At 38.9% G+C, this 21,932-nt stretch overlaps 1 protein-coding gene across 4 annotated transcripts in view; it reads left to right on the top strand.

Moving 5' to 3' along the window:
- Positions 1 to 21,932, top strand: part of EVI5 (ecotropic viral integration site 5) — a 211,682-nt gene that overhangs the window by 85,078 nt on the left and 104,672 nt on the right. For all 4 annotated transcript variants that reach the window (XM_032652186.1, XM_032652180.1, XM_032652169.1 and 1 more), the window contains exon 10: positions 15,551 to 15,611. In XM_032652186.1, the coding sequence (XP_032508077.1) occupies positions 15,551 to 15,611 (61 nt within the window). The remainder of the gene's footprint in view (positions 1 to 15,550; positions 15,612 to 21,932) is intronic.

Genomic DNA, 21,932 nt, shown 5'->3' with positions numbered 1-21,932 from the left:
GAAAAATCAAATGGAGCAGCTTCTTATTTCATCCAGCTGACAAATGCTTGGCAAGGCTGCCTTATCTTGCTTATAGTTAGAATTGAAAAATAGAATGGTGGTTATGGGGTTATGTATTCATATATACTTATTTGAGTTGAAAAAGAACATGAACTTTAGTGATAGAGAAAGTAAATATAATTTGACTCATTGGTTTAGTAACAGTGACTGCCTTTGCTGCTTAGGTTATAGAGTAGACATCCATAAATCAAATAAGTCTCATTTAAAGCTTTAGTGAAAAAATTTAAGCATATATAAATCACATCCTTTGCAACTATATGCACTTAGGTAACAAAAATTTTTTAGACTTCTTTAAAGTATATAAGGGGCAACATTCTTTTATCAGGTACATGAGAAAAAAAGTTGAAGACCACTGACATGGCTGGATAGGAGGATGGCAGAAGATGAAGATTCAGGTTGTTTTTTTTTAACAGAAGATGTTGGGGGTAGGTGTTTATTAATTAATTTATTTTTGCTGTGTTGGGTCTTCGTTTCTGTGCGAGGGCTTTCTCTAGTTGTGGCAAGGGGGGGCCACTCTTCATTGCGGTGCGCGGGCCTCTCACTATCGCGGCCTTGCTTGTTGCGGAGCACAGGCTCCAGACGCACAGGCTCAGTAGTTGTGGCTCATGGGCCCAGTTGCTCCGCGGCATGTGGGATCCTCCCAGACCAGGGCTCGAACCCGTGTCCCCTGCATTAGCAGGCAGATTCTCAACCACTGCACCACCAGGGAAGCCCTCAGGTTGTTTTCTGAAGGAGAGGGCACCAGAGTATAGTTTTAAAAAACTTATGTTTCCAGTTGCTGGGGTTAAATGATGACTACAGAGAGGGAGTTCCTCCTTTGTGGAACTTACAGAAGTGCAGAAGACTGACTTTGAGATATAAAAACCTCTGGAGTTCCAAACGAAAGGTACAATTTCAGAATGACTTGCCCCAGAAGGAGGGTGCCCTGAGAGAGCAAAGCAAGAAATATCAAATGGAGCAGCTTCTGAACAAATATACAGTATCATGTCCATCAGTGTCAGTGCCATGAAGGAAAAGTAAAGGAGGATGAAGGACATGGAAGTGATGGGGTGCTTTTTTTAGATAAAGAACTCAGGATAGGGCACACATACTGATAAAGCACCATTTGAGCAGACAGCTGAAGGAAGTGAGAGAGGGAGCCATGTGATTATCTGAGCAAATATATTTCATGCTGAGAGAGCAGTAAATGTAATGAAATAAGAATGATTGATGTATTTAAGAACAGTAAAAAGCCAGTGTGACTGTACTGTAGGCAAATGGGAGTGTAATAGGCAGTGAAGTTTGAAACATGGTGGGAACCTAGAGGTATTTAAAGCTGTGCTGTCCTGTATGGTAGCCACTACCTGTATGTGGCTATTTAAATAGAATTAAAGATTCATTAAATCAGTTGTATTAGCCATGTTTCAACTGCTCACTAATCACTCACATGTGGTTTAGAGGTTTCTTTAAGATATGAATGTTGCAAGCAAGCAGTCTTAGCCTTTGGCTTCTTTTGTTGTAATTTTTATTTTGGTATACTTTTAAACTTTTCAAAAAAGTTACAAATATACTACAAGGAACTCCCTTATGCCACTTATCCAAATTCACCAATTGTTTACATTTTGCCCCATTTGTTTTATTTTCCTCCCCCCCCACGTGCATATATATAAATAAAATAATATGTGTGTGTGTGTGTGTAAGTAAAATCCATACCCATTATTTTTGGGAGGACACATTTTAGAGTAAGTTGAGATATTGTGCCCTTTTTCCTTAAATACTTGAATATGTACTTCCTAAGAACAGAGGTTTTTTTTTTTTCTTTAAACCGAAGTCAGCAGTTAATCAAAATCAGGAAGTTATCATAAATACAATAGTATTCTAATCCATAAAAGAAGTTCAAATTTGTCCCAATAATATTCCTTACAACGATCTCCTCCTCCCATCCCCAACTTCTACCCACTCCCCACCCTTAATCCCTTACCCCCCTGGGTCCTGTATCCACTCCAGACCCTCCAGGATCATGTATTGCAATTTGTTTATTTATTTATTTAAAGATTTAATTTTATTTATTTTTGGCTGTGTTGGGTCTTCATTGCTGCATGCGGGCTTTCTCTAGTTGCAGCAAGTGGGGGCTACTCTTCGTTGTGGTGCGCAGACTTCTTGCGGTGGCTTCTCGTGTTGTGGAGCATGGGCTCTAGGCGTGCTGGCTTCAGTAGTTGCAGCACGCTGGCTCAGTAGTTGTGGTGCACGGGCTTAGTTACTCCACGGCATGTGGGATCTTCCCAGACCAGGGCTCGAACCCATGTCCCCTGCATTGGCAGGTGGATTCTTAACCACTGCGCCACCAGGAAAGTACTGTGTATTGCATTAGGTCTTCCATGTTTGTATTGTAAATAGTGTCATTTCAGTCTCCTTTAATCTGAAATGCTCTCTCAATGCTTTGTGTTTCTCGACCTTGATATATTTGAAGAGTACAGGCTAGTTATTTTGTAGAAGATCCCACAATTTTGGTTTATCTAACATTTCCTCATTATTAGATTCAGGTTGCGCATTTTTGGCAGGTATACCAATAATATTGTATCTTCTCATCAGTCTTGGCTTGTCTCAATATTGATGATGTTACCTTTTTTTAAAAACAATTATTTATTTATTTTTAAATTTTTATTGAAATATAGTTGATTTACAATGTTGTGTTAGTTTCAGGTGTACAACAAAGTGATTCAGATATATATATATAGATATAGATCTATATCTATATATATATATATATATACACGCACACATATATATGTGTATATTTATTCTTTTTTTACATTCTCTTCCATTATAGGTTATTACAAGATATTGAGTATAGTTCCCTGTGCTATACAGTAGGTCCATGTTGGTTATCTATTTTATGTATAGTAATGTGTATATTTTAATCCCAAACTCCTAATTTATCCTCCCCGCTTTGGTAACCATAAGTTTGTTTTCTATGTCTGTGAGTCTATTTCTGTTTTATAAATAAGTTCATTTGTATCATTTTTTTATATTGCACATATAAGCAATATCATATGCTGTTTGTCTTTCTCTGGCTTACTTCAATTCACTTAGTATGATAATCTTTAGGTCCATCCATGTTGCTGCAAATGGCATTATTCCATTCTTTTTTAAGGCTGAGTAATAGGCCATAGTGTGTATATACTACATCTTCTTTATCCATTTAGCTGTTAATGGACACTTAGGTTTCTTCCATGTCTTGTATTGTAAATAGTGCTGCTATGAACATTGGGGTGCATGTATCTTTTCAGCTTATGTTTTTCTCCAGATATATGCCCAGGAGTGGGATTGCAGGATCATATGGTAGCTCTACTTTTACTTTTTTAAGGAAGATGATGTTAGCTTTGATCACTTGGTTAATAAGGTGATGTCTGCCAGATTTCACTACTATAAAGTTATTATTTTGTCTTTTATGAGTAAGTAATTTGTGTCAAGGTACTTTGAGGTTATATAATATCCTGTTCCTTACCAAACTTTCCCTCCCCATATTTGGCTCTGTTTATGATTGTCTCACTCCCTCATTCCTTCCTTATTAATTGGCATTCTAGCATAAGTAAGAGGTTTCCCTTCTTTCTCTTTTTATCTCTTTGCTTGCTTATTTATTTATTTATTTATATCTGTGTGAATCCACTGAGTCGTCTTTTTTTTTTTTTTAAATTAAGAACTACTAGGTGGTTTTCAGACTGGTTTTTGAGAAGCCCTGATTTTTTAAAATTAATTAATTTATTTGTTTTTATTTTTTGGCTGTGTTGGGTCTTTGTTGCTGCGCATGGGCTTTCTCTAGTTGAGGGAAATGGGGGCTACTCTTCGTTGTGGTGCGCAGGCTTCTCATTGTGGTGGCTTCTCGTTGTGGAGCACGGGCTCTAGGTGCACGGGCTTCAGTAGTTGTCGCACGTTGGCTCAGTAGTTGTCGCACGTTGGCTCAGTAGTTGTGGCTCACGGGCTCTAGAGCGCGGGCTCAGTAGTTGTGGCGCATGGGCTTAGTTGCTCCACAGCATGTGGGATCTTCCCGGACCAGGGCTCGAACCCGTGTCCCGTGCATTGACAGGCCGATTCTTAACCACTGTGCCACCAGGGAAGTCCCCCAAAAATACCACTCTGGTAATAGTGTTTAGAAAAATTGAGTTAAGAAACTGGCAAGTAGCAAGAACAATTAAAAGATTCCTCTAGTAATTTAGATAAACCATAACAAAGGCCTAAAAATACTACCAGTGAAGGGAGAGGGAGGTAGCTTTGCAGCTACTTGGAAGTAGGTTTGCAGAAACCTGATCATACCTCAGCCAGGTGATCAAGGTCAACATCAACAGTGGTATCCTGTTGATAGTTTATACCTTTGATGAAAATGGGACTTACCTCTGTGGTCTTCCTCCCCCAAAACCCATATTACCAATATAATCATGAGCAAAGCATGAGACAGATCCCAGTTGAGGGACATTCTACAGGACACCTGATGACCAGTACTCCTCAAACTGTCAGGGTCATCAAAAACTTGGAAAGTCTGAGAGACTGTCCTAACCATGGGACTTTAAGAAGACGTGACAGCTAAATGTAGTGTGGTATCCTGGATGGGATCCTAGAGTAGAAAAAGGACATGAGCCAAAAACTTCAGAAACCTGAATAAAGTATGGACTTTAGTTGTTAATAATATATTAATATTGGTTCATTAATTGTCATAAATGTACTATACTAATGTAAGGTTTAAACCTAGGAGAAACTGGGGATGGGGTTTATAGAAATTCTATACTCTTCTAATTATTTTGTAAATCTAAAACAGTTCTAAAAAATAAAGTTTGTTTAAAAAAATTATCAATGCAGATGAAAAAGTAATATTGAATTTTAGATAGTGTTAAGGTGGTTGAATTGAACATGTGGTGACTGAATTGGGAATCAAGGATTAAATGATAACTCGTAGTGTTTTGTTTTAGGTTTGTGAATGAGTAATGATGACATTTATCACAATACATTACAAAATATCTGCTTCACAGTAGTCATTTGTGAAGGCTATAAAGTTATTTCAACAGTGCAGCCATTGCTCAAAATGTTTCACACTTTTTTAGAATCAAAAATTTTTTGGATATCCTGTATTCTTTTAGACATACCAAAGTAAGAGACATAGCAGTGTAGCAGTTAAGGGTGTGACCTTAGGCAAGTTTCTCCTTCTTTCTAAGCCTCAAAATTGGCATATTACATAGGCACTGTGGACAGAAGATTGTGAAAAGATGGCAGAGTAGGAAGCACCAGGAATCTGTCTGTCACCTAGACAGTAGTTGCACTGGCAGAATCTGTCTGATGTTAACTGTTTTGGAACTCTGAAGTCTATTGAAGACTTGTAACTTCTAGGGGTAGGCATGGTAAATTGCAGTTAATTTGATCAGTTCAGCTCTTAGCACATTACCCATTCTCTACCCCTTAGCCACTGACAGGCAGCTGTGCTTGTATTCCTGGAACAGCCTGCATGCAGCTTATGGGAGTCAGGGTGGGCAAGAAAGACCATGTCCTCCACATATTGGGGATCTGTGCTCTGATTCCTGATCACTGTTTTTGATCGGACAGGTGCAAAGAAGTTGTTGTTGCACATCTCCCCGTTGATGTCGCACGTCTCTCCACTGTTGTTGCACCTCTTCATCTGGCTGAAGAGACTGCCAAGAGATTTAAAGGGCTCGTGCCCTTTTCTCCCCTTCAATTTTTTCTTTTTCCGCTTTTGGGAGCCAGACACAAAAGACTAGAACGTTCAAAAACAACTGCGTATATGGAGAAAATTAAAATGTGACTGTGTATGCCCAAGGGAGAGGCTCAGAAAAGACCTGTGGATACCGTAAGTTTACAGCTCAGGTTGGTCATCAACACAGAGACAGCCTATAACAATCAAAAAGACAAAAACAAAAAACCCCCCAGCAAATCCTGGGGAGGGGGAGAATCTGATTTTCAGAGTTACCACATTACTAGATTCAAATATCTAGTTTTCAACAACAAAAAAATCAAGGCATGTGAAGAAACAGGAAAATATGACCCATTCAAAGGAAAAAAATAAACTGTATCTGAAGGAAACTTCTTTGCATATTTGGTAGATAGAAACTTTAAAAGAGGCTCAAAGAAATAAAGGAAGCTGTGGGAAAAGTAAAGAAGATGTATGAACAAAATGGAAATATCAGTAAAGGGATAGAAAATCTAAAAAGAAACCAAAAAGAAATTCTGGATCTGAAAAGTACAATAACTGAAATGAAAAGTTCACTAGAGTGATTGAAAGGCAGATTTGAGCAGGTAGAAGAATAAGTGAACCTGAAGATAGGATACTGGAAATAACTGAGTTCGAGGAATAGCAACAACAAAAAAGACCTAAGAAAAGTGAACAGAGCCTAAGGGATCTGTGGGATACCATCAAGTGGACCAACATACATATTGTGGGAATCTGAGAAGGTGGGGTGGCAGGATAGAATGTTTGGAGAAATAATGGCTGAAAACTTAACACATTTGTTGAAAGACATGAATATAAACATTTAAGAAGCTCATTAACTCCAAGTAAAGTGATGTAAGAAAGACCCCACACCAAGACACATTATAATCAGACTTGCAAAAGGCAAAGAGAGAGCAAATCTTGAAGGCAGCAAAAGAGAAGCCAATCATTATGTACAAGGGGTTCTCAATAAGATTATAAACATACTTCTCATCAGACACTTTGGAGGCCAGAAGACAAGTGGGCCTTTATATCCAAAGTGCTAAAAGGAAAAACAGTCAGGAATCCTGTATCTGGCAAAACTGTCTTTCAAAAGTGAGGGGAAAATCGAGACATTCCCAGGTAAATGAAGGCTAAGCTCATTTATCACTAGATCTGCCCCTCAGGAAATACTCATTCCTGCAGGGTGAAATGAAAGGACACTCACGAAACAGTAACTTAAAGTCATCTCACAAAATGAACTTCTTAAGGCAAACACATGGGCAATTATGAAAACTATTATTATCACAGTGGATTGTAACTCCACTTTTTGTTTTCTACATGATTTAATAAATTAATACATTTTTTAAAAAGCAATTATTAGTCTAAAAGTTACTAGTATTGTAATTTTTGTTTATAGCTCCAAATCTTGTTTTCTGCATTATTTAGGAGACTAATAGATTTAAAAGAATCATTAGTTTGTGTTTTGGGGCACACAATGTATAAATACATGTTTCTGTGACCAGTAACCAAAAGGGGTGGGAAAGAAGCTATAAAAGAGCAGAGTTCTTGTATATTATTGAAGTTAAGCTGCTATAAATTCAAATTAGAGTATTATAACTTTAGAATGTTAATATAATCTCCATGGAACCACAAAGAAAATAACAATGGAATATACACAATAGGAAAGTAGAAAGGAATTTAAGCATTTCACTACAAAAAAACCAACTAAACACTAAAGACAACAATAATGCAGGAAATGAGGGACAAAAAAAGCTACAAGGCATATAGCAAACAAATAGCAAAATTACAGTAAGTCCTTCCTTATCAGTACTTACTTTAAAAGTGAATGAATTAATGGGCTTCCCTGGTGGCGCAGTGGTTGAGAGTCCGCCTGCTGATGCAGGGGACACGGGTTCATGCCGTGGTCTGGGAAGATCCCACATGCCGCGGAGTGGCTGGGCCCGTAAGCCATGGCCGCTGAGCCTGCGCGTCCGGAGCCTGTGCTCCTCAATGGGAGAGGCCACAGCAGTGAGAGGCCCACATACCGCAAAAAAAAAAAAAAAAAAAAAAAAAGTAAATGAATTAAACTCTCCAAAAGACATAGATTGGCAGAATGGGGAAAACCACATGATCCAACTACATGTTATCTACAGGTGACTCATTTTAGATCCAAAGATGCAAATAGATTGAAAGCAAAAGGTTGGGAAAAGATATTCCATGCAAATAGTAAACAAAAGAGAGCAGAGGTAGCTATAGTAATATCAGACAAAACAGACTTTAAATTTTAAATGTTTCCAAGAGACAAAGACAGGTAATATATATTAATGAAAGGTTCAATATAGCAATAGGTGTTACAATTATAAATATTTATACACCAATGACAGACTATCAAAATATATGAAGCAAAAATGGACAGATGAAGTGAGAAATGGACAGTTCTACAGTAGTAGTTGGAGACTTCAGTATCCCACTCTCAGTAATGGATAGAACAACCAGAGAATATAAGTAAGGAAATAGAGGACTCAACACAATAAACCAACTATATCTAATAGAGATACACAGAACACTTTACCCAATAACAACAACACTATTAAGTCTCAGTTGATTTTAAGAGATGTACAAAATATCATCTCCAGCTATAACAAGTTGAAGTTAGATATCAATAACAGAAGTAAAACCGGAAACAGCAATTTTTTGGAAATTAAACAACACACTCTTAAACAACCAGTGGATCAGTGAAAAGGTTTTATTTTTCAGTAGCATCAAAATAAATACTTAGGAATTAACTTAACCAAGGAGGCAAAAGACTTGTACAATGAAAACATCAAAACATTACTGCAAGAAATTAAATATATAAACAAATGGAAACACATCCCATATTCAAGGATTGGAAGACTTAATCTTAAGATGTCAGTACTACCCAAAATGATCTACAGATTCAGTGCAGTCCTTATCTGTGCTCGGCCCCGGGCGTCCCCGGGAGTCCCGACCAGCAGGACAAATCCTTGTGAGTCCGAGGAGGAACCTGTAGGGGTTGAAAAGAGAAGGGGCAGGAGACGCGAAAGAATGGAGGCAAGACAAAATCCTGATCAAGCCTCAAACCTTTATTGTTGCAGTAGCTGTATTTATACAGTACAGAGAAAGGGGGGCGGGATCCAGAATAAGGGAAGTACTTGGCAAATTATCATTGGTGCTGCGTGCGCGGGCTTTCGTTGGAAGCGCGGGCTTTTGTTTTTAGGCGCGGGCTTTTATCTCATTAAGCAGGAAGAGAAGCAGGATGTCGGCCATCTTCTAATGGCGAAAACTTCTTGGCTCCCAACATCTCCTCCCTTTTTATTTCTTTTAAGGAGGTGGGCATTAACCGAGTGAGGGAGTAGTGACCTGAATCCTCCCGTGGACAATGTATGTGTGTCCACCATTGCTGGCTCTTGGTATCTTTTGGGGAGGAGAGGCAGAGCCAAGAATAATCTTAGATACTGAAGCCAAAAACAATGTTTAGATACCAGCCTCTTTCATAATTCAGGTATACTCACAGGGAATAACAGAGATTACCTTATGTATAAAGGTTTTCCCTTGTGCATGCTTTGCTGTCACACTCAACTCGGTACCCATACCCTCCCATCAAAGAGGGGGGTAGGCATGTCTCTGTCTCATGCCGCTCCAGTGGAGGGGCAGCCAGAATCATCTTTTGGTTCTGCTTCAGGTTAAATTCTGAGGCAAGTGTGGAGGGGGTTCAGCCTGGCTGACAACCAGCAAAGATGACAGGATCAGGGTCACAACGGATAGTCCTTGTTGTCTTTGTCGTCTTTTCAATGCCAAGAGGATCTCCATCTTTTTCTGAAAAGGAAAAGAAATACAATCTCAGGGAAAAGGGCCCTGGATAATTTTCATTATTTCATAGAATTTATAGGTTTAATAAGACGCTCGGGCAGCCAACGTCTGGGTGAGGGGAACTTGTCCAGATTTTTGAGGAACAAACCGAATCGCCCCTTGGTTCGGTTCCAAGGAAGGGGCCAGGGGCTGGCCCCGTGAAAAGTTTCCCTGTTTTTTGGCCATTTATGTCCGTTTTTGAATAACATTCCGAAGACCAATGTTTGCCTCTTTTACAGCGAGGACAAACGGTGGTGGGAGGAGCTCGGGATTTATGTTGGGGTTGTTGTGGGTTAGCCTTTGATGACTGTCCTTGTCTATATAGTGGACAATCCCGGGCAAAGTGTCCAGGTTGTTTGCAATTATAGCAAGTTTTTTGTTGTTTGTCTAGGGCGGATGTGTCTTTAAATAAAATCTTTTAGGGCGGCTCCTATTGCAAGGCCAACAAAATGGGAGGGACCAATTCCGGAACACAATTTAATATAATCAGCAAGGCTACCACCACGATGAGCCCGAAGGGCAGCCTGGCAGGCCGGATTAGCATTTTCATAAGCTAAATGTTTAACAAAGGCGTTATCAGTTTCACTGTCGCCCACCAGACGTTCGGTGGCGTCCGTGAGGCGGCTAATAAACTCACAATAAGGCTCTTCTGGTCCCTGGCGAATTTTCGCCAAAGAAGTTGTGGCCGAACCCTTAGGCGGAAGGCGGCGCCAGGCCTTAAGGCCAGCATTTTGTATTTGAGCCAACAGACCAGGGGGAAAAGCAGCCTGAGCCTCATTGGAATCATAGGGGCTACGGCCAAGTAATTTATCTCGGGTCCATGTCCGGGAAGTTCTGCTTTCAGCGTTTCGTTGAGCAGTTTCTCTACAATTTTCCACGAACTCAGTGCGCCACAAAACATAATCTCCCCCAGAAAGGGTGGCGCGAGCCAGGGTAAGCCAATCATTTGGGGTCAGCCAGCGATCGCTTAATCCCTCCAAGATTGCCAATGTATAAGGGGCTGTGGGCCCATAATTGCTAACAGCAGATTTTAGATCTTTTATATGTTTTAAATTGAGGCGGCGATATTTATGTTCAAAATGACCACCCCTAGAAGGATCATGAATATCTGGTCCCTCATCAGGCTCAGGAGATTCTTCTCCCTCTTCTTCTTCTCCTTCCTCACTATCCTCAGCTTGAATCCCACCTTGGGTGGGTAGACTCTGACTGCGAGTAACAGGGAAAGCTAATTTAATGGGTCCTGATTTTTGTCGAAGTGGGGGTTTGTTGGGACTTCCTGAGAAATTTAAAGAAGTAAGCTCCACTTCAAGGGCTCTAAGCTCCTTTAGGAGATCTAAACGTTCCCGTTTTTGTTGTAAAACGTCTCTCAAAGAGGAAATTTCCTGGGTTAAGGCTGTCTTAGCCTGTCGAAGGGGATCAGTTAGGGGGGCAATGGGAGCAGGGGCACTAAAGGCAGGCATCTGGTGAGAAGTATTATAAGATGGCGGAGGCTTCAAAAGGGGAAATCCCCAGGGGTCATCCTTGCGATGATAACGAGCAGCCTGCTCATCAAGAGTTTCCTGGTCTTGGGGGGAAAGCTGGTCATCATTGGGACCACCCTTAATAGCAGTAAGGGAAGGATAAATCCTTGGGACAGTTTTATTATCTGTGGGACATTGATGATCAGTTTCTGGAATTTTTGGGAAATCTTCATTTGAACCCATATCAATGGTAACGGATGGACAAACTGAAGGGGGGCGAGAGGCTGCTTTAAGAATTGTTTCTCCGGTCTCAACAACCTTTTGGACATCGGGGTCAAAAGAATGACCCATAAGAATCTCTCTAATTAAATTCCAATATGAAAATGCAGTCACAGGTACTTTAGAAGGCCCAAAAGCCTTATAATAATCATTTAAACAATCTCCTACACGATTCCAACATTTTTTATCTATCGTCCCTTCTTGTGGGAACCATGGGCAAACATCAGACAAAAATATAAAAAAATCACGCAAATCTTTTTTTCTAGCCTTAATCTTTCGCATCTTGAGGGAATCCTCGATCCCCTGAAGAAAGAGTTCGTGGGAACTCAATTCCTGTCCCATTTTTAAGCTCCACTTACCTTACTCTCTACCGGTCACAACTGCCGAAGGGCGGCTAGTCCTCCGGGGACCTAATCGAGCCGCACTTTCGAGTTCACTCTCGCGGCGGCTCAGTGGGTGCCTGGCCAGGCGTTCGTAAGCGTGCTACCTCCGTTAGGATCCGTTCCTCGGGCCCCACGTTGGGCGCCAATTGTGCTCGGCCCCGGGCGTCCCCGGGAGTCCCGACCAGCAGGACAAATCCTTGTGAGTCCGAGGAGGAACCTGTAGGGGTTGAAAAGAGAAGAAGGGGCAGGAGACGCGAAAGAATGGAGGCAAGACAAAATCCTGATCAAGCCTCAAACCTTTATTGTTGCAGTAGCTGTATTTATACAGTACAGAGAAAGGGGGGCGGGATCCAGAATAAGGGAAGTACTTGGCAAATTATCATTGGTGCTGCGTGCGCGGGCTTTCGTTTTAGGCGCGGGCTTTTGTTTTTAGGCGCGGGCTTTTATCTCATTAAGCAGGAAGAGAAGCAGGATGTCGGCCATCTTCTAATGGCGAAAACTTCTTGGCTCCCAACACTTATCAAAATACTGATGACATTTTTTTTTGCAGATAGAAAACCCCATTCTAAAATTCATATGGAACCTTAAAGGACCCCAGATAGCCAAAATAATCTTGAACAAGAACAACAAATCTGGAGGACTCACACATCCTGATTTCTAAACTTACTGCAAAGCTACAGTAATCAAAACAGGTTGGCACTGGAATAAAGACAGAAATAAGCCCTTACATACATGATCAAATGATTTTTGTCAAGGATGCTGAGACCATTCAACATGGAAAGGACTGTCTTTCAACAAATGGTGCAGAGAAAACCGGATATCCACATGCGAAAATATGAAGTTGGACCCTCACCTAACACCATATGCAAAATTTAAGTCAAAATGGATCAAAAATCTAAGGACTAAAACTAAAACTCTTAGATGAAAACATAGGGCAAAAGCTTCATGACATTGGATTTGGCAATGATATCTTGCATATGACACCAACGGCACAGACAACAAAAGAAAAAATAGACAAACTAAAGTTCATGAAAAATTTTAAATTTGATTATTAAGAGGTAAAAACTTTCAGTTACAAAATGAGTCCTCAGTGTGAAGTGTACAGTGTGGAGAGTATGGTCAGTAGTTATGTAATAGCTTTGTTAGGTGATCCTTTTGAAATGTATAGAAATGTCAAATCACTATGTTGTGTACCAGGAACTAACATAGTGTTGTAGGTCGGTTATATTTCAGAAACAAATAAGCTCATAGAAAAAGAGATCAGATTTGTTGTTACTAGAGGTGGGGGCCAAGAGAGGGGGAAATGATAAAGGCAGTCAAAAGGCACAAACTTCCAGTTTTTAGATAAGTAAGTACTGGGGATGTAATGTATAACATGATAAAGATAGGTAACACTGCTGTACATTATATATGAAAGTTGTTAAGAGAGTAAATTCTGAGTTCTCATCACAAGGAAAAAAATTTTTTTTTTCTATTTTAAGCCCTAGAGCGGAACAACTTTAATTTAAAAATGTAACAGGTTGGGGCTTCCCTGGTGGCGCAGTGGTTAAGAATCCGCCTGCCAATGCAGTGGACAAGGGTTCAAGCCCTGGTCCAGGAAGTTCCTACATGTCACAGAGCAACAAAGCCCATGTGACACAACTACTGACCCTGCACTCTAGAGCCCGCGAGCCACAACTACGGAAGCCCGCGTGCCTAGAGCCCGTGCTCCCCAACAAGAAAAGCCAACACAATGAGAAGCCTGTGCACTGCAACGAAGAGTAGCCCCCGCTTGCCGCAACTAGAGAAAGCATGCAGGCAGCCACGAAGACCCAATGCAGCCAAAAATAAATAAAGTAAATAAATAAATAATTGATTTTTAAAATCTATATGCGGTAATGGATGTTCACTAAACTTATTGTGGTAATAATTCATGATGTACATAAGTCAAATTATTATGCTGTACACCTTAAACTTATACGACGCTGTATGTCAGTTATATCAATAAAACTGGGAGAAAACATAAAAATAAAAAATTCAGAAAAGTTCTATCCATTAGAGGCTCATAAAATTTAAAAATAAAGTATTACTGTACTTTGAGAAAATTTTTGTGTATTCTAAGACATTCAACAGAAAAAGGCAACCCACAGAATGGGAGAAAATGTTTGCAAATCACATATCTGATAAAAGATTAATATCTAGAATATATAGAGAACTCTTAAAACTCAACAGCCAAAACCAAAACAGCTGGATTAAAAAATGGACAATGGATTTGAATAGACATTTCTCCAAAGAAGAGATATAAATGGTCAGTTAGCACATAAAGAGATGCTCAATGTATGGTATAATATGGGTGAACTATGGGGACATTATGCTAAGTGAAATAAGCCAGTCACAATAGGACAAATACTGTATGATTCCACTTATATGAGATACTTAGTGTTGTCAGACTCACACAGACAGAATGTAAAATGGTTGTAGCCAGGGCCTGGTGAGAGGGGGAAATGGGGTGTTACTGTTTCATAGGTACAGAGTTTCAGTTTTATAAGATGAAAAAAGCTGTGGACATGATGGTGGTGATGGCTGCACAACATTATAAATGTATTTAATACCACTGAATTGTACATTTAAAAATAGTTAAGATGGTAAAGTTTGTTATGTGTATTTTACCACAATAAAAAAAATGTTCTGTGAGATAAATGAAATTATACATAGTACATAATAGATTCTTGTCCTTTGAGGGAGAACTTGATTTTTAAAAGAAGCTATAAGTTTTGTGGGACCTGGTTATTATTTGGAGGGTTTAACTTGTTATTAACATTTTTGATTGAGAGTAAGGTATAAAAATAATTTGGTAGGATTAATTTTTGGATGGCTGATAATTTTTTAAGATAATTTTGTGTTTATAGTAGAGTTGCAAAAATAGTACCTTGCATTTGTTTGTCATTTCTTACTCTCCTACAGTCCGTGACAGTTCTTCAGTCTTTTCTTGTTTTTTCTGACCTTGGCACTTCTGATGCGAGCTGGTCAAATATTTTTTAGAATGTCCTTCAATTGGGGTTTGATGATTTCTCTTGATTAGATTGAGGATATGCATTATTGGGAAGGATACCACAGAGGTGAGGTGCCGCCTTTTTCAGTACTTTTTAACAGGGGGTGTGTCATGTCAGTATGCATTACCGGTGATGTTAACCTTCATCATTTGGCTCAGATGCTGTCTGCTAAGATCCTGTACTATAAATTTACTATTTTTTCCTTTGTAATTAGTAAATATTTGGGGAGAGATACTTTGAGACTGTGCTTAAACTTTTACCCACTAATTTTAGCATTCATTCATTTTTCTTGCCTATTGGCAGTTATTTATTGTGGAGTTCTAATGGTGATTTTTATATTTGCCTCATTCTTTCTACATTTATTAACTGGAATTTTTTGTTAGGAAGAGTTGTTCCTTTTCTCCCCTTACAAATTTCTAGTCAAGTTTAGTTAAGATCCATTTGAACTTTATCAGTGTATTTTAATTTGAGAGGGAAGGGTTTGTGCTTCTTCTGTAAGTTAAGGGCTGAATAGAATCTCTAAACTCAGTTCTCTAGTGCTTTATAGCATTTTACTTTCTAAAGTTTACTTTTGTGTGGTTCTTACATTTGTTATTTTTGAAGTAATTTTTTTTTTCGTGGTAGCTTGTATAACTATTGAGATGGTGTTTCTGATTTCAAGTATCTCAAGTCATAAGTTGGGGGAACATAACAAAATTGTATTTTGTCTTAATATATGGTTTTAAATTTTATAATTTCCGTAACTAGTTTGGAATGAAAGCATACCTTTAACTTTTTTTTTTTCTTTCTCAGGCTTGAAAAGGAATATACTACAATAAAAACTAAAGAAATGGAAGAACAAGTTGAAATTAAAGTAAGCATCTTAGGACTTTTAAAAGTACTGAACATAAATTCATTAAAGTCAGTTATTTGGCAGTAGATGTTATGTTGATATATTTATTACCTGTTATAAATTTAACAATGATGTTTGTATTTATTGATTGATAAATTTACCATCCCACTAGATTATAGTTAAAAACAGACATTTCAAAAACTGATCTGAAGTGGTTTTTGTTCTAGTTTGAAAGAAAGCAGCTTCCTTTTTCTGGATTTATTGGTGGGTCATCAGGAGAACATACTTCTTTGGGGAAGATAATTATCATTTCATTTAAGCATGTTTTAAAAAGTTATAGAGAATATAATCTGTAACATGCTGAGACTAACAGCAGTATAGTATAAAGGAGACCTAATAGAGTAGATCATTGCATTAGAACTAATTATGGCTGCCTTAAAGATGCAGAAAGCTTTGACTAATTAAATTTTCTCATCGCTAACCAAAGATTATTTTTGAATTACTGTTCAGAGAAACAGGTAGATTTTCAATTTGAAGGACATGTAAATTCCCACGTGTACCTTAAAATTCTTGTTTGTATCCCTGTAGGCCAGAAATTGTTGAGGATCTTTGGCATTGTGTGAGCTGGGTGTTAAGGAAAATTGAATTGGCATTTATGCTGATATTTCAGGATGGGGCTAATGAGTAGAAGCATGAGTTAGTGAAGGAACTCAGTGAGTGGCAGATCCAATTCCTTACCTTTTATTTTCCCCCCAGCTGCCTGAAAGAAAAAAAAAAAAGAAAAAAAGAAACAAATTTCTTGAATGACTCCACTTTTGTATATTTGGATGTGTCTGATTTTTTACTTCAACCTGGCAAGACATTTGATGACCATCTTATTTACAATTCTCTACCTGTGTGTTATTTTGCCTTGCTATAAAATAATACTTCATTACTCACACCCCACATGCCTTTTTACTAGGAATGGGTTCTGTTAAATTACTACTCTTTCTTACCATAATCCTGCTCAGAAGCCTCCTGGGAGACAGTCTCTTCCCTCATCAACTCTGTCTCCCTTTTATAGATGTTTTATTTCCATTTCTATCACCTACTCACTATCTGTTGGAAATAGATACTTATACATTTTCTTCAGAGAGAGAGAGGAGGAGAGAAGGAAAAGATCCCTGTGGATGTTTTTCCCTCTTTTTTTTTTTGTTCTGTCACCCACCTGCTGCTCTACCATTTGCTTTTCTTTTAGGTTCCATGAGTAAGGGTAATATTAAATCATACCCTCCACTTCAACCTACTGAAAGTAAAAAGTACATCATCCTGATGAGTGGGGAGAGAGTATGGGTTATTGCATACCACGAATATTTGGAACTGCAAATCAAGAATCTGAGGATGGGGAAGCCATCCTATTCATTTCATCATGCTTGTAGTTGCAAAAAATAAAAAAATAAAAAAATAAAAATAACAGTTCTATGAACAATCCTTGCTCTTGAAGAAGTTTTTTTAAATTAAGTCACATGAATGTAGGAATAGCAAAGCCCTTTTCAAAAAGATCTAGCAGACATTAGCCTATATTTGCAGTTTTTTTCAAATTTTGATTTTTGGGGGAAAGTTATAGTTCATATACCTCACAAAATACTTTTGAGTATGTCTTAGGCAAAAACAGATGGCACAAAGTTGTTTATAGAGAAGAATCTGGGGGGGAAAAAGTTTAAAAAGTTAGTGGAGTGCATTGGGTAAATAAATACGCTGATCTCAGAGATAGTTCCTTTTATAAAATCTTGTTTCCACATAGTTCTTTTTTTTACTCTTGTACCATTTTCATTCCTTTCTTCATTCCTCCTGCCCTCTGAAGGGCAAAGCCAAAACAATTTTTGTGTAACTCTACTTTTTTAACTTCATGTTTGCATATGTCTGATTTTTAAGTTGGACCTGGCAATTCATCTCATTCCCAACCAGAAGACCACCTTATTTACAATTAATTAGCCATGTATAATGGAGCCTCTCTCTTCTTTGGGAAATGTCACTTCCTCATTCAATTCCCTTCCCCTCCCCCAAGGGCCCTTTTACAAGGGAATGAATTCTGTTAAACTAGTACTTTCTTGCCTTGGTTCTCCTCAAAAGCCTTCAGGGAGATAATCTTACACTGTTCTTTACGCAAGTAGTATGATCATAATTATGTGATGTTTTGATATAGAAGTAAAAATCAGCCTTTGATGCTGTGACATGTGTTTAAGGTTTGACCTTCGGGTCAGTGACCTTTACGCTAGGAATTATACCTGTCAACTCCCTAATCAAGACGGTGACTTTCAGGTATTTTCCATTCCTTCTCTGAAAGTGTTACAGGAAGATTTTGATAATAACGATTTCATACGGTAGATCTTACATTTTACTGTGCGAAATTTTTTGTTAATAGAAACACCTTTGTCAGTATCTTCTTCCAATCTCTTGATGTTCCACCTGAGGGGGAGGAGGTAAGAAATATTAAGATTCTAGCTTATATTGGGATAAACCACAGATCTTTAAAAAAGGAAGAGCCTTTATCCCCTACTCTATTTAAGATAGACATATGAGTTTATGTTTAAATTTATGTTTTGGGGTATAGAGATTTAAGCCCTGTGAAGAGGAGTTAGAAATTCTGACTGGTTTTTAGTCAGAATTTGGATATTTTTTCTTATTTCAAAAATTATGGAATATTCCAGATATGCTGAAAACTAGAGCGTAATATAAAAACATCTGTGTTTTCACTGCCTAACGTAAAAAAACGTGACAAGTATAATCTAAGTCATCCAGGAATTATATTGAACAATCAATATAAAGTACTAGTACTGACACATTTATTCAACACTTAATATATGAAGGATAATTTACGTACATTATCTCCTTTTATTCTTCCAGTAACCTTATGAAAGGGTTGTTTATCTTTCTATGAAGAAACTAAGGTTCAGAAAGCTCAAATAATAAGCTAGTGGTCATACTGACAGAAAGTGGTAGAAGTCAAGAGTTTGAACTCTGATTTGGGTTAGTCTTAGACCCATACATGTTCTTCAGTGTATACACACTACCACTTTGCAAGAGAGACTTTAATGTATTGTGATGTAGGAAGGATTTGGATGCCCATTTTTTGTGGCATTACAAACTTTTCATTAAAAAATGAATAGCTACTTAATAAAATCCAATGGGGGGCTTCCCTGGTGGCGCAGTGGTTGGGAGTCCGCCTGCCAATGCAGGGGACGCGGACTCGTGCCCCGGTCCGGGAGGATCCCACGTGCCGCGGAGCGGCTGGGCCCGTGAGCCATGGCTGCTGAGCCTGCGCGTCCGGAGCCTGTGCTCCGCGGCGGGAGAGGCCACAACAGTGAGAGGCCCGCATACCGCAAAAAAAAAAAAAAAAAAAAAAAAAAAATCCAATGGGGATATAATAACTTAATTTATTTAAGAAGTCGTTCATTTAACAGATATTTACAGTGCCTGCTACATGCCCAAACACTGTTCTAGGCACTTGATATGTGTTTATGAAACAGACCAATTCCTGCCCTTGTGGTACTATATACTCTAGTATGGAAATCAGACAATAAGTAAAATGTACAGTGTTTTAGATGGTGATAAGTGTTAAACAGAGGAAAAAAATAGGGACGGGAAAATAAAATGATAGTGTTCGGATTAAAAGTTTAGAGAAGTTGACCAGGTTACCTTTGAATAAAGACCTGAAGGAAGTGAGGGAGATAGATATATAAGGAGAGCAGGGTCTGGTCAGGAGCATGCTGATGAGGAGTAGTGATGGGACAACATGAAGATGAGGGAAGTGAAAGGAGGTAAGGTGTTGCACATTGCAGATAATGTAGGGAGTTGCTGAACATGTGAAGACTTGAACTCTGGTGAGCCACTGGGGTTTTCAGTACAGAAGGACAAGATCTGACTTAAGTTTTCAGTGCATGTTCTGGCTGCTGTGTTGAGAGTATATTGCAGGGGGTAAGAGCAGAAGCAGGGATATTAAGTAGAAAGCTGGTGAAGTAATGCAGGCAAGGGGTGGTGGTGGCTTGGACTGAAGTGTTAAGAAATTATTAGATTCTGAATAGGTTTTAAAGGTGTAGCTGATTGTGGAGGTGTCAGAGGGACAGAAATCAAGGACTTTGGCCTGAGCAGTTAGAAGAATGCAGTTCCCAGTACCTGCAATGGGAAAGTCTACAGGAGGAATACCAAGAGCCCCAGTTTTGGTTATATTAAGTATGAGATGCCCAGGAGCTGTTCAAGTAGCTCCTCGAAATACAGTAAGTCCCCTGTGTATGAACGAGTTCTGTTCAGAGAGTGCATTTGTAAGTTCAGTTTGTTTGTAAAGTCCAACAGAGTTAGCCTAGGTACCCAGCTAACACAGCTATATAGTACTGTACTGTAATAGGTTTATAATGCTTTTCACACAAATGATACATAAAGAAACAAGCAAAAAAATAAACATTTTTAATCTTATAGTACAGTACCCTGAAAAGTCCAGTAGTACAGTACCACAGCTGGCATACAGGGGCTGGCTTTGAGTGAACAGGCAAGAAGAATTACTGACTGGAGGAGGGAGAGGAGGTGGAAGATGGTAGAGCTGAAGGATTGTCAGCAATAAGAGACGGAGGGCAAACTGCAGTTTTAAGAACACACGTTCAAATCTTTGAAAGTTCACAACTTGAAGGTTCGTATGTAGGGGACTTATTTAAAGTTAGAGTTAAGAGAGGACAAGCTGGAAATAAAAATTTGACAGTTATTGACATGATCATATTAAAAGCCATGAGAGTAGATAAGATTACCTGGGGAATGGATGTAGATAAAACAGAAGAGTACAAGAATTAAGCCCGAGAGTAAGCCAACATTTAAAAGTTAGGAAGACCAAGAGCCAATCAGCAAAGTAGGAGAACACCAGGGAAATATAATGTCCTAGAAGCCAAGAGAAAAGAGTGTTTCAGAAAGAGAGCCATTTACTGTGTCAAATGCTAAAGAAAGGGGACTTCCCTGGTGGCACAGTGGTTAAGAATCCGCCTGCCAATGCAGGGGCCACGGGTTCGAGCCCTTGTCTGGGAAGATCCCATATGCCATGGAGCAGCTAAGCCCGTGCACCACAACTACTGAGCCTGCTCTCTAGAGCCAGTGAGCCACAACTACTGAAACCTGCGTGCCCCAACTACTGAAGCCCACGCACCGAGAGCCCATGCTCCACAACAAGACAAGCCACCACAATGAGAAGCCTGTGCACCGCAACGAAGAGTATCCCCGGCTCAAAAAAAGAATCAATACCAAAACAACCACATCTTATGAGCACACTGCAACTAGAGAGAGCCCACGTGCAGCAACGAAGACCCAATGCAGCCAAAAATAAATAAATATATTTTTAAAAAAGAACAAGAGAGAATGTAAAATATATGGGCAAAACTGTAGGTAAGATGTTGGTTGTGGGATGTTGTGCAGTTCTGTTGTGATTGCTTCAATTTTTTCACTGAAATCAGAAACAAGATTATCATCTGAGAGCGACAGTAGGGTGGAGGGTTGCTGGTTTGAAGACAGAGGAGAAAGTATGAAATAGTGATCTAAGAAGGTGGGAGAAGGAATGGACTAAGGAAACACATTACTCTAGGATGCATTAAGAGTCCAACTGAATTTAGTGATTGTTAATTGAAATAAACTTTACCGTTTTATTTTTCTTTGGTCATATTTACTGGCTGAGGTGCAGACTCAAGAGTTGTCAGTGTGTTGACCCAGACTAGTGGTTTCCCAGGCAAGTATGCTCACTACTAAAGAAGAGAAGGGAAAGGGGGTTAAAAGCAAGGGAAAGTCTGCAATGATTGGAAATTAAACTTTGTTTGTGAAGAGAGGATATCAGGCAGTGAGGGACAGTGAAAAGTTGGTAGGATCCATGGATTATCCCAACAAGAAGGAGGATTATTGAGTTTGGGTTTCTTCATGAAATGAGTAAGCTGGAAAGAATAGAGTGGTTTGTTTGAAACAGATTCCCCTATTTTGGCATATTTAGGTGGTTTTTCGTTTTTCATCATTAAAAAATAATGCTTATGTTAACATCTTTGTATATAAAGTTTTGTGGTACCTTCTATTTCTATAGTCAGTTGTAAAAAGTAGAATTACTGAATTATAGGATATTAGTATTTTTACATTCAATATGCACTAAGTAAATTTCCTAAAGAATATTTCCAGGATATGTTCTTGGCAGCGTTTCCATTTCACTAATACCTTGCGTACATTAGATATTTCATTCTTGTTCTCACCCTTAGTCTCATTTTCTTTTCTAATTTGGTAGGTCAAAAAAGTCTCTCTTTTTAAGTGTTATGTATCTGTTGCTCTTTCTCTTTGTGGTTTTCACTT

Source organism: Phocoena sinus, chromosome 1 (genome assembly GCF_008692025.1).
Source record: "Phocoena sinus isolate mPhoSin1 chromosome 1, mPhoSin1.pri, whole genome shotgun sequence".
Lineage (NCBI taxonomy): Eukaryota > Metazoa > Chordata > Mammalia > Artiodactyla > Phocoenidae > Phocoena > Phocoena sinus.
Note: the sequence above shows the minus strand (reverse complement) of the source record. Positions and strands in the feature narration are given on the sequence as shown.